This window comes from Labrus bergylta, chromosome 23, assembly GCF_963930695.1.
Source record: "Labrus bergylta chromosome 23, fLabBer1.1, whole genome shotgun sequence".
NCBI classification, from domain to species: domain Eukaryota; kingdom Metazoa; phylum Chordata; class Actinopteri; order Labriformes; family Labridae; genus Labrus; species Labrus bergylta.
The window spans coordinates 1,544,073-1,556,758 of NC_089217.1; the positions used below are offsets into that span (position 1 = coordinate 1,544,073).

General features: G+C 46.7%; 2 protein-coding genes across 3 annotated transcripts; one reads left to right on the forward strand and one right to left on the reverse strand.

Annotated features, from left to right (window-relative positions):
- Positions 1-65: 65 nt before the first annotated feature.
- On the reverse strand, positions 66-9,384 carry ovch1 (ovochymase 1). Of its 2 annotated transcripts, XM_065951226.1 has the most exons (14): positions 9,115-9,384; positions 8,700-8,742; positions 6,309-6,371; positions 5,842-6,025; positions 5,555-5,630; positions 4,377-4,566; positions 3,549-3,688; positions 3,281-3,431; positions 3,154-3,195; positions 2,781-3,006; positions 2,529-2,683; positions 2,338-2,436; positions 357-490; positions 66-269 (listed from the first exon to the last, which is right to left on the reverse strand). In XM_065951226.1, exons 1-14 carry the CDS (start codon positions 9,283-9,285, stop codon positions 108-110), a joined length of 1,836 nt encoding a protein of 611 aa, XP_065807298.1. In that variant the 5' UTR covers positions 9,286-9,384; the 3' UTR covers positions 66-107. The 2 variants fall into 2 exon arrangements, with proteins under 2 accessions (XP_065807298.1, XP_020482042.1); XM_020626386.3 differs by lacking the exons at positions 8,700-8,742; positions 9,115-9,384 and adding an exon at positions 6,519-7,503.
- Positions 7,563-12,669, forward strand: parp12b (poly (ADP-ribose) polymerase family, member 12b). Its single transcript, XM_020657255.3, has 8 exons — positions 7,563-7,903; positions 9,024-9,159; positions 9,764-10,013; positions 10,100-10,174; positions 10,471-10,597; positions 10,681-10,849; positions 11,476-11,596; positions 11,787-12,669. Exons 1-8 carry the CDS (start codon positions 7,563-7,565, stop codon positions 11,954-11,956), a joined length of 1,389 nt encoding a protein of 462 aa, XP_020512911.2. The 3' UTR covers positions 11,957-12,669.
- Positions 12,670-12,686: the final 17 nt, after the last annotated feature.

Consider the following 12,686-nt stretch of genomic DNA (forward strand, 5'->3'; position numbering starts at 1 on the left):
CACCGGAGTAATCATATGAAGGATGCTAGCTGATGCTAAAAGCTAACCACAGATTGTTTCACTCATTTAAGATCAAACTTCATAAAACTTTATTTTGCAATCAACATTCAGACATCTTCAGTCAGCTCGGTGATCCACGAGTGATAATCTGCCACTCGAGAAAAGATGGCAGGTTTGTCTGCATCGCACTGCCTGCTGCCCCATGTGACCATGCCAAACAGGAAGTACGCGCCATGCTTCTTGCAGACCAGAGGAGCTCCCTGGTCGCCCTGCCGAGAGGAAAACAACATCCTGAAACGTGATCTTTAGTTTATCCAAGTCTAAATCATGAAAGCTGTCTGCTTTAAGGACGTTACCATGCAGGAGGCGGAGCCTGCAGGGTGTGTGCAGATATGAGAGTCACCAATAAGCCCCGGCCACTTCTCCCTGCAGCTCGTCTGATTGACCAGAATCAGTCCCACCTGGTGCAGCGTGTCCGGGTTGATGGATTCTACAGAGGAAGACAAGAGAGGGCAAATCTTCAGAGATCAGAGAGACAGACAGGTGGACGAGGTGCAGAGAGACAGACGGGTGGGCGAGGTGCAGAAAGACAGAGAGACAGACAGGTGGACGAGGTGCAGAGAGACAGACAGGTGGACAAGGTGCAGAAAGACAGACAGGTGGGCAAGGTGCAGAGAGACAGACAGGTGGACGAGGTGCAGAAAGACAGACAGGTGGGCAAGGTGCAGAGAGACAGACAGGTGGACGAGGTGCAGAGAGACAGACGGGTGGACGAGGTGCAGAGAGACAGACAGGTGGACAAGGTGCAGAAAGACAGACAGGTGGGCAAGGTGCAGAGAGACAGACAGGTGGACGAGGTGCAGAGAGACAGACGGGTGGACGAGGTGCATAGAGACAGACGGGTGGACGAGGTGCATAGAGACAGACGGGTGGACGAGGTGCAGAGAGACAGACGGGTGGACGAGGTGCAGAGAGACAGACGGGTGGACGAGGTGCAGAGAGACAGACAGGAGGGCGAGGTGCAGAGAGACCGAGAGACAGACAGGTGGACGAGGTGCAGAGAGACAGACAGGTGGACGAGGTGCAGAGAGACAGACAGGTGGACGAGGTGCAGAGAGACAGACAGGAGGGCGAGGTGCAGAGGGACAGAGCGACAGACAGGTGGACGAGGTGCAGAGAGACAGACAGGTGGACGAGGTGCAGAGAGACAGAGAGACAGACAGACAGACAGGTGGACGAGGTGCAGAGAGACAGACAGGTGGGCGAGGTGCAGAGAGACAGACAGGTGGACGAGGTGCAGATAGACAGAGAGACAGACAGGTGGACGAGGTGCAGAGAGACAGACAGGTGGACGAGGTGCAGAGAGACAGACAGACAGACAGGTGGACGAGGTGCAGAGAGACAGAAAGGTGGGCGAGGTGCAGAGAGACAGAGAGACAGAGAGACAGACAGGTGGACGAGGTGCAGAGAGACAGACAGGTGGGCGAGGTGCAGAGAGACAGACAGGTGGACGAGGTGCAGAGAGACAGACAGGTGGGCGAGGTGCAGAGGGACAGACAGGTGGGCGAGGTGCAGAGGGACAGACAGGTGGGCGAGGTGCAGAGAGACAGAGAGACAGACAGGTGGACGAGGTGCAGAGAGACAGAGAGACAGACAGGTGGACGAGGTGCAGAGAGACAGACGGGTGGACGAGGTGCAGAGAGACAGACGGGTGGGCAAGGTGCAGAGAGACAGACGGGTGGACGAGGTGCAGAGAGACAGAGAGACAGACAGGTGGGCAAGGTGCAGAGAGACAGACAGGTGGGCGAGGTGCAGAGAGACAGACGGGTGGACGAGGTGCAGAGAGACAGACGGGTGGACGAGGTGCAGAGAGACAGAGAGACAGACAGGTGGACGAGGTGCAGAGAGACAGACGGGTGGGCGAGGTGCAGAGAGACAGACGGGTGGACGAGGTGCAGAGAGACAGACGGGTGGGCGAGGTGCAGAGAGACAGACAGGTGGACAAGGTGCAGAGAGACAGACGGGTGGGCGAGGTGCAGAGAGACAGACGGGCGAGGTGCAGAGAGACAGACGGGCGAGGTGCAGAGAGACAGACGGGCGAGGTGCAGAGAGACAGACGGGTGGGCGAGGTGCAGAGAGACAGACGGGCGAGGTGCAGAGAGACAGACGGGCGAGGTGCAGAGAGACAGACGGGTGGGCGAGGTGCAGAGAGACAGACGGGTGGGCGAGGTGCAGAGAGACAGACGGGCGAGGTGCAGAGAGACAGACGGGTGGGCGAGATGCAGAGAGACAGACGGGTGGGCGAGGTGCCGAGAGACAGACAGGTGTGTGGACCACCTGTTGCCTTGGTGGATCCCCAGCAGGTGGTCACACAGGACCAGCTGCTGTCCAGGACCTCGTCTTCATCAGGGACACAAAGCGGGGACACACTGGAGCCTGAGACCAGAGGAAACTGTTAAAGTCTATTTCAAACAACATACAGGAAGTGATCCTTCAAAGTAAAAGCTTTGAATGTCAGGTGTTCTAACTGAATCTGGCGGGCACGCTGAGGCGGAGCAGAGACAGGTCAGACTTTGGGGGGAAGCTGCCGTCCTCCTTCATGTCGAACACCTTCTCCACTGGGACGCTTTGAGAAGAGAAGCGGAGGTCATGGACTCCGAGGACCGCCACGTCCTCTTTGGCTCTACAGGGACAAAAACCAGAGTCCTGCAGTCAGACTGGCAGAGAGGATTCTGGTAGACCAGAGACACTGACAGCTTCATAGTATTATTAGTATTTACCTGACGTTGCAGTGTTTGGCGGTGAGCACCCAGCGGTGGTGGATCAGGACTCCGCTGCAGTAGTGGTTTCCGGCGGACTGCAGGCTGACCTGCCAGGGCCAGGAGAAGGGGCAGGACTCAGAGACGTTCCCCACAGACAACTCACCGCTCTTGGATGTTAAGAGAGCAGCGAGTCCTGGAGCCCGCTGACAGCTGGAGCTCCTCTGCTGCTGCCCACACATGTCCTCTGTAAAAATAAAGAAGAAGAGAAAGTCCAGGTGAACAAACAGTAAGGATGCGACACAGAGCTGGAGGTGAGTTTCTACTAACATGTCCGAGCAGCTGATTAGAGCAAGATTTAAAAAATAAAATGAAATAAGTTGAATGTAAGAACCTTCAAGGCTGGCGTCATCTGTGTGTGGACCGTTTGAGTCTTCTGTGAAAAGAAACAGGAACTGTTCAGCTTGTTTAGGTACGCACACCCCCGACCTGTCAGAGACCACAACCCCCCCCAGACTCACTCAGGACCTCAAACATCCAGTCGGTGTGCTGCTGCACTTTGGTGTAGACTCCTGGTTTTCTGGCTCGTCCGCAACCGACCCCCCAACTCACCAAACCTGCCAGCTCATATTTGCTTCCAGTGAAGCAGGACAGAGGACCACCAGAGTCCCCCTGAGACAAAAGAACCAGACCAGGTTAGAGACAGGAACTAGACCGTGTTACAGACAAACAGGAGGGACAGCAGTGTGTGGAGACTTCTTTTTTATCAGCGCTGGAAGTTGTCCAAACCTGACAGGCGTCGGCTCCGCCCCCCTCCTTCCCGGCACAGAACATGGTGGGTTTCATTCTTCCCAGGTAGAGCCGGTTACAGACGTCGGTTGGCAGTATGGTCACGTTCACCTCCTGCAGTCTGTTGACTCGAGGACCGTCTGAGGAAAACCAGAAGACACATTAGTTATTGAATTTATTTATTTATTTATTTTATTTAAGAACAATGCAAAGCATGAAACTGATGTGCTGCATACAGAGTATAGAGCTGTTGCTAATTTCCAACTCGAGTCCCCAGTTGGGCCTTTGTGTAAACAAAAAGATTAAAATGTACAACATTCGGTTACATAAAACCCCATAACACTCTGAGGATACATTAAAATACATGTACAACAATACAAATGCTATATGTTTTAAGATACTAAAAGTGGGTACAGCTCTGGTTTGCTTTGAGCATTTCACCTGTTTTGTAAAAAGTCCAAGATTAATTTTATTTCAGGTGGTAAGGTGTTCCAGAGTTTGCAGCCTTTGATGGAGAAGGCTGATTGACCAAACGTAGATCTACCACGTTGTATGCTACATTTTCACAGTGCTTCTTGTTACCCTGTTTCTGTCCTGTCTTTGAACACATCTGGAGAGAGGTTCAGGGGCCAGATTGTTGATACATTTAAAAACAAGTTTGAGTCCACGTTGATTATTGACTTCACCAGAACCCGATGACCACATTCCCCCTGCACACTTTCACTCCCGTTTGCATGCAACCATGGTTACATGAAGCTCCCGTTTCCATGGCAATCAGCTGCTGTATGTATCACCTCCACCTGAGTGAAGGGGTTAAAGGACTCTCACTCTCTCGGGTGGAGCCCCACCCCGTGATGGTGCACTTCCTGTTGGGGGTCAGGGGGCTGTTCCAGACGTCGATGGGTCTGACGAGGCTGTTGAAGACGAGCGGCTGCTGCAGCTTCACCAGGGCGAGGTCGCACTCTTTGGTTTTAGGGTTGTAGCCGTGATGGGAGATGATCATGGCCACGCCCACCATCTGGACAACAACAACAAGGTCACATGATCGCCTGTTTACCTCGCTGATTTTATACTTAAATTATAATTGAATCAGAAACTGGCTTCAGACTACGGTGAGCTGTGTACGTGAACACATCGCTCTGATCACTCTGTCAAGCCCCGCCCTCACCAGGAAGTCACCCTCTGCCAAGCCCCACCCTCACCAGGAGGTCACCCTCTGTCAAGCCCCGCCCTCACCAGGAAGTCACCCTCTGTCAAGCCCCACCCTCACCAGGAAGTCACCCTCTGTCAAGCCCCGCCCTCACCAGGAAGTCACCCTCTGTCAAGCCCCACCCTCACCAGGAAGTCACCCTCTGTCTAGGGGTCTGTTTCAAACCGGTCACTACACCCTCTCCCTCCCCACTTCCCCTCCGTTTGCGCGTCCTCGCGGAGGGTCGCCCATATTAAGTCCGTCCCAAACCAACTAGCGGGGAGTGGTAGTGGGTTATAAAACCCTCCACCAGCGAGTCTGCACCGATGGAGACTTTCGGATCACGTGCAACACCTCTTGTGTCCGGTCGTCATGGAGACAACAACCTGTGAGTTCAAACACTGCTCCAACTAAGATAGACATTTAATATCATCATACAGACGTTAACAACTTCAAATGTGTTCTGAGGATCAAATATCTGTTTATTTATTGTGAAGTGTTTTATATTTACAGGGACTGTCACAAAAACAAAAGAATATTCAATCATGTTGCTGTTCATATTTATTTATTATTTTTCTACTTTTGATGTCTTTGTGAAATCTCAATTCAACAATAAAAAATAGACTTTGTGCTGCTCTGATGTTCAACGATAGTCTCCTTGTCTTTGCATTAATTTAGGACACCCTGTTTGAAAAAGGGCCTTCATTAACCCTCACTAGGAACTAGCTAACACGTCATTATGAACTTACTAACAGGTTAGACCCAGTCTGAGGGGTCCGTCTGAGTGTGTGTGTGTGTGTGTGTGTGTGTGTCTCACTTGTTGTCCCGGTTCCTCACGATTATCCAGGTCGTGTTTTCCTGCCAGAACCGTCCAGAAAGCAGCTTTATTGTACCTGCAGACAGAACAAACACACACACACTGTTTCTACTGAACCAGGTCTATCAGGTGAGCATGAGCCGACCACCCAGGGACCCAAAGGACGAAGGAAGGGGTCCCTATCGGTCTTAAAATAAATCTGTAGACCAATAAATCAAAAAGTCCTAGACACCCAGTAGGGTCATTTCTTGTTTCCAAACATTGTCAACATGACAGTGACCCCTGACCTCTTGAAGCAGTGTGCAGCGGAGACGACCCACAGCGGCCCGATGATGGCGCCCCCGCAGGCCGGCATGGAGGAGAAGGTGAGAGACACCTGCCAGGGCCAGGAGTGAGCCCAGGCCTCATCACCGCCGATGATCCGAATCTCAGCCTCCTGTTCAAGACTGAAGACCCGGCGACCCGACACGTCTGACCCAGAGACACACACACACACACACACACACACACACACACACACACACACACACACACACACACACACACACACACACACACACACACACACACACACACACACACACACACACACACACACACACACACACACACACACACACACACACACACACACACACACACACACACACACACACACACACACACACACACACACACACACACACACACACACACCTTAAAGGCACAGCTCACATTAATACTGTTGTGTTTATATTAAGAGTTTTAATCTCACCGCTGAATCCAAAAAAATCCGAGAAGGTTTCTTTCTGATCCTGAGTCTGATTCAGGATTTGACCTGAAGAGACAAAAACCATCAGGAGCATGAAAATGTTGAATCAAAGCGAGTCAGTAAAGACAACCAGGTGACTCATCAACACTCAGATTCAAACCGTGCTGTCGACAACATGAAAAAGGAATAAAAACAGGTAATCTGTTTTCTCACCTGAGTTCAAAGGAAACAGACTCACAGTCAGCACGATGAACTCACACAGCTTCATGACTCACCGACACACACACACACACACACACACCCTGATGAGTCTCCTGCAGCCTCACCTGTGTCATCATCGGTCACACCTGTGGGACTTCACACTACATACTTTCTCCACAGGGGGGAGCCAAATTCGAATATAAAAAAGATTTCAGAATAAAATAACAGAAATAGAAAAACAGATAGAAGATAGATAGATAGATAGATAGATAGATAGATAGATAGATACTTTATTGATCCAGAGGGAAATTCAAAGCATCCAGTAGCAGGTTACAAAGACATGACATGAAACATTTGTTACAAATTAAACCGCAAAACTGACGCTCCCCTCCTCCCATACATATATATTAACCTGAAAAAAAAAGATTTAAAGAATACCTCCAGATGAATCAAACTTAAACTGTGCAATTAAAAATAGACTTATACAAGAAATGTACTTAACCCATGCAGGGATAAAAAATATATGTGTAATTTAAAGAAAGAACCTATAAACAGTTGAGGAAAAAATCTGTAATTAGACCTGAATATAAAAATACAATTAAAAATAATAATAATAATAATAACAATAACAATAAAAAAATAAATGATGAATAAAAAGTAAAATAAATAAATAAATACATGAACTAAATTAAATTAAATTAAAAAATTAAAAAATTAAAAAATTAAAAAATTAAAAATTAAATTAGATTAAATTAAAAAAAAGTATTGACCTTCTGAAGTTGTGTTGTTGTACAGTAATGTTTAAAAAGAAGACATCAAAAAACAGACATTAAAGAACAGGCAGTGCAAACATTAAATTAAAGGTGCTATGTAAGTAATTGAGGTAATCATTAAAGTGTCCAATTAGAGGCTGACTCTTGGGACAGCTGCGCAAATGGGAAATGGAAGATTCAAAGCTTTTATTATGGTAGGTATGGGGCGGAGGTGACGTTGTAACTGTGATGGACCTGTCAGTACTCCCCTTGCAGACTCCAGTCTGACCAGATCAGCTGATCGATGATGATGTTTAGCAGGGAGATCGCGGAGGCCACGCACGCGCTTTGCCGCGCGGGAGGATCTCTGAGCTTCCCCGACCTACAGCGCGAGCTGCTGGAGAGCTGCAACACCAAAGAAAAAGATTTTCTCTACATCATGAAGGGCTGCTCCCGCTTCCTGCTGGTCCCTGACCAGGCGGGGGTCTGCGGGGATCGGCTGGAGGACTGCACGGTGGTCGCGCGGACTTCACTGCGGCTGTGCAGCGCGTACAGCCGCGAGCGGTGCGCGGACGGCGAAGCCTGTCAACAGCTGCATCTGTGCAGGTTCTTCATCTCCGGAAACTGTAGGTTCGGCAAGGGCAGGTGAGTCAGGAGTGACAGTGACAGGTTGATCAAACACAAACAAGTGACAACAGTTAAGCTTTGTTTTTGTTTTACCTTTCTGCGGGCTTCCGTAGAAGCCGGACCGGACACAAGAGGCGTTGCACGTGATCCGAAAGTCTCCATCGGTGCAGACTCGCTGGTGGAGGGTTTTATAACCCACTACCACTCCCCGCTAGTTGGTTTGGGACGGATGGGGGGACCCTCCGCGAGGACGCGCAAACGGAGGGGAGGGAGAGGGTGTAGTGACCGGTTTGAATCAGCTGATATGATAGGTGTCATTTATTTGAAATAACTGATAAGTTATAAATAAATTCATGGAGAAATAAATATGATTTTAGTGACATAAAACAGCGAATTATTGTAAAAAATGTAAAAGTTAATTTAAGTTTAATAATTTGTAAAAGATATCAGTGTTAAAACAGATTCAGTCTGAAGGATTTAAAACACTTTAAAATGTAGTTTTTTGTTAAAAACCTTTGAAATATACAGATATGTCTGCCAGGAGTGTCAGTGACAGGCTGATCAAACACAAACAAGTGAGAACAGTTAATTAGTGTTTATATAAAACAGTAATGTTAAATATTAATATGTTTAAAACAACAATAAGCACGTGAGTGATACAGACACACCTGAAGCTCAGAAACGAAACTTAAGGAAACAGAAAGTGAAGCTGCGACTGACGGATCGATAATCGATAATTCATCAGTAATGATGACTGTAAAGAAATGATTCTTCGGTCTAATCCATTTAAAATACGTGACGTAAACAAACAAACCTGTTTTTGTTGCTGTGATGTTTGTGACGTCATAGCCGAGCAGCTGTGGTTTACAGAGAAACGAAACAGACAGAAACACAGAAGTGTTTTTAAATCCTAAATGATCATCATGTTTGAACATATTTGATTCATCCTGATGAGTTTTATTCCTCAAACAGAAAAGGTCACAGAACTATTCCCTTTGTAACATCGTCACATCTTTGAGCATTTCTGTGGATTTATTTTATTTTCATTCAACAGGTTTTAGTGTTTGATCAGGAGACTCATCATCAAACTGAAGTAATGAACCTCTTTGTTTGTTACTGTGTTTTTTTTTGTTGACAGGAAGTCATGTAAATTCTCCCACGATATCCGATCTTATCACAACCATCAAGTACTGACTGAGTGCGAGCTGCACGAGCTCGACGAGACTCACCTGAGCCTGCTGTTGCTGCAGAACGACCCTGAGCTGCTTCCCGAGGTCACACACACACACACACACACACACACACACACACACACACACACACACACACACACACACACACACACACACACACACACACACACACAATATTTTCATATGTAAATATATCGTCAGTTTCATTTCTTCACTTTGAGCATCATATGGTCTTTTCTCAGTTTGTCCAGCAGAGGGCGTTAAGTGGACGTTTTCCTCTGGTTTCGTTTTTTTTTTTTACTCTCATTTCTTTTTCTTTTTACGGAGACTTAGAACCAATCAGAGCAGATTCTGTGACGGACAGGATCCTGCTCTGTGTTTGGACGATATATTCAGGGTAGACTTCATGTCATAACACAGAACATATAAAAAGAATAACAACAACAAAAAAACAACAAAAATAAAGAAGAAACAAAGAAGAAAAGTCTGAAGAAAAAAGTTGACGTAAAAAAAAAAAAAAAAAAATGTTTCCAATGGAGGGATGAAGTTTGAAGAGGTAAAAAATTAACTTTGACCCTTCAGGATAAAAATGAAACAAAATGAGTCATTCTTGTTTTTTAATCAGTGCGTTCCTCAGGTGTGTGTGTCTCAGGTGTAACAGGTCATTGTCTCCTCCAACCTTCAGGTGTGTTCTCACTATAATAAAGGCTTGGCTCCCCGCGGTGCCTGCACCTTCCAGGTGAGCTGCACCAAACTGCATCTGTGTCAGTTCTTCGTTCAGGGCCACTGCGCGTTTGGGCTCAAGTGCAAACGGCAGCACGCCATCGACCAACGCGGCCGCAGCATGTTGGAGGAGCGAGGACTGAGCAGGAACCGGATCGAGAAACTGCCACTCATCTACAGGAACATGTACCACCTGAGCAAGGTCCTCACAGGTGAGTCTGCCGCCCTGCCACCTGTACAGTAGTCTGTTTTTGTACCTTCATCATCGTTGTTTTCACTCTTCCTGTTTGTCCATCAGAGAGAAATGTGGAACCTTTGAAGAGAGCAGACGAGATCTGTCTGCACTTCATCAGGAACAGCTGCAAGTACCAAAGTAAGTGACCTTCATCATTATCATCATCATCATCATGATCAGTCTGACTCATACACCTGATGATCATGTGACACAGTCTGGCCATACAGTTTCCTTTAATCTCCACTAGATGGCAGCAGAGTGTCAAGATTTAGACTTTAAATCAGTCTATGAAACATGTCGGGTTCCTCGACATTTAAACATGTATTCTTTTATCTTTACATTAAATTAATTCATGTATCACAGCAGCTGAAATCAATAAATTCATCTCAGTCTGAATTTTAGTGTTTTTGAAATGGAGTCTGGTGTTTTTGCAGACGAGTGTTGCTCTGTTCACTTCCACCTGCCGTACAAGTGGCAGGTGTTTGACGGCGTCGCCTGGATAAACCTGGAGGACATGGAGGACATCGAGAGGGATTTCTGTGACCCTTCTAAGACTCAAAGGTCAGAGGTCAGGAATTTGTTCCGGTGTGAAGATAATCTATTAACGAGGAGGCGACTGAAACATGTGTGTGTTCTCTTATCAGCTCCAGCCGTCAGCCTGTCAACTTCCTGTCCATGAAGCAGGACTCAAAGCCCGTCCGCCGCCTCTCCACGGTGTCCTCAGTCCTGAGGCCGCCGCACTATGTCCTGACCACAGAGTGGCTGTGGTACTACAAGGGGGATCATGGGGACTGGATCGAGTACGGACGTCCGGTGAGTCCCAACGCCTCTATGACAAAGGTTTAAGGTTTAGATGCAGAGGTCCGAGGACTAGATTTAGAGGTCTGGACGCTAGTTTTAGAGGTTTGAGGACTAGTTCTAGAGGTCTGGATGCTAGTTCTAGAGGTCTGGATGCTAGTTTTAGAGGTTTGAGGACTAGTTCTAGAGGTCTGGGTGCTAGTTTTAGAGGTTTGAGGACTAGTTCTAGAGGTCTGGATGCTAGTTCTAGAGGTCTGGATGCTAGTTTTAGAGGTTTGAGGACTAGTTCTAGAGGTCTGGATGCTAGTTCTAGAGGTTTGAGGACTAGTTCTAGAGGTCTGGGTGCTAGTTCTAGAGGTCTGGATGCTAGTTTTAGAGGTTTGAGGACTAGTTTTAGAGGTCTGGGTGCTAGTTCTAGAGGTCTGGGGTCTAGTTTTAGAGGTTAGAGGACTAGTTTTAGAGGTCTTGGGACTAGATGCAGATGTTTAAATCTAGTCCCCAGACCTCTAAATCTAGTCCTCAGAGGTCAGACACAAGTGTTAGAGGTCTGAGGACTACTTGCAGAGGTCAGTTTTTTCTAAATTGTTCATCATAAAAACATGATTGGATCCTGACGTTGACAGTCTGAGTTCTTTCTTTAGGATGAAAAGCAGCGCACCACCTCAGTGACGTCTCAGTCTCTGGAGGTCTCGTTTCAGTCTGACAGATCTGCTGAGGTCAAAGTGAAGAAAGGACACCGACAGTACGTCCTAACCTTCCAAGGTAAGAAGTCCTGAACAGGAACTGAGTCTGATGTTTCTTCTGTAACCGCCTCTGCTTTTATCTCATCAGCATCACTCTTCTTCGTTTGTTTTGTTTTTGTCAAAGCAGCAGCCAAGTGAATAAATGAGACACTCTTCTTCTTCTTCTTCGTTGGTTTTGTTCTCTGACTTTTTCTCCTTCTTCATGGCAGACATGTACCAGAGGAACCCTAAATACAGCACAAAGAGGAGAGTTCGTCGCCGCCCTCGCTTCGTACCGGTGGTGGCGGTGCAGCCTGAGTTCTCCAGAGCACTGCCACCTTCTGTGGGCGGAGCTTATCTTTCACTTGCAACAGGTCACTTTCTGACTTCGAGTCTTTAATGTAGAGACGAGTCTGAGGATGGAGGCTGAAACGTGTCAACTGATACTGGATGACCACGTCTTGAGGTTTTCTGCAGGTGTCCAAATCTGTAGTCCATAATGCAAACACAAGTTAATGTCAGCTAACATGTAGGCTATATTTACTGCACTTCCATTTTTACTGTTATTATTATTATTATTCCTTTTCATCTTACTGAACTTTTCTTTGATTGTGTAAAGGAGAATCTTGTTTCTGAATGTTTCATTTACAAATTCTGACATCAACAAGGCGAGAAGACGAGCACTTTACTGTAAATCAGAAATATTTACTGTAAAAACTACAACTCCCATGACTGAGACGTAGTTTTAACTCTGAACTGAGACAACACATTCAGACAAGAATTTTTCCTATTTTTTAAATGAAGTATTTAAAGGCGTAAAGTGAGAAAACATGGGGAAGAGGATTTTGCATCATCTGTGACCTTTAAGAAAAATAAAGAATTTATTTTTGTGAAAATTTTAAGACATAATTGGAACTTTTATAGAAGATATATCAAACATTATGAAATATATAAGCCTATTTTTTCCTTTTTACCTTTCGGAGAGCTGAAGTGTTTAGATTGATAAGTTTATATATTTATATTCGTGTTACATGGACTTTTATTAAAACATTCTCCTGTATTTTATTCACTTATTTACTGTTACATGAAAATAAACTTCATTTGTTTAAAGTGTGAGAGGCTGAGAGATG

Excerpts from the sequence above, each read along its gene's own strand:
- ovch1 (XM_065951226.1), bottom strand. The coding sequence starts at position 9,285 with ATGAAACTGACGATATATTTACATATGAAAATATTGTGTGTGTGTGTG. Across the intron at positions 4,567-5,554 it reads GTGAGGAACCGGGACAACAA|ATGGTGGGCGTGGCCATGAT; the intron begins GTGAGACACACA and ends GTTGTTGTCCAG. Across the intron at positions 3,007-3,153 it reads AGATGACGCCAGCCTTGAAG|AGGACATGTGTGGGCAGCAG; the intron begins GTTCTTACATTC and ends TTATTTTTACAG.
- parp12b (XM_020657255.3), top strand. The coding sequence starts at position 7,563 with ATGATGATGTTTAGCAGGGAGATCGCGGAGGCCACGCACGCGCTTTGC. Across the intron at positions 10,014-10,099 it reads CCTGAGCAAGGTCCTCACAG|AGAGAAATGTGGAACCTTTG; the intron begins GTGAGTCTGCCG and ends TTTGTCCATCAG. Across the intron at positions 10,598-10,680 it reads GACCCTTCTAAGACTCAAAG|CTCCAGCCGTCAGCCTGTCA; the intron begins GTCAGAGGTCAG and ends TTCTCTTATCAG.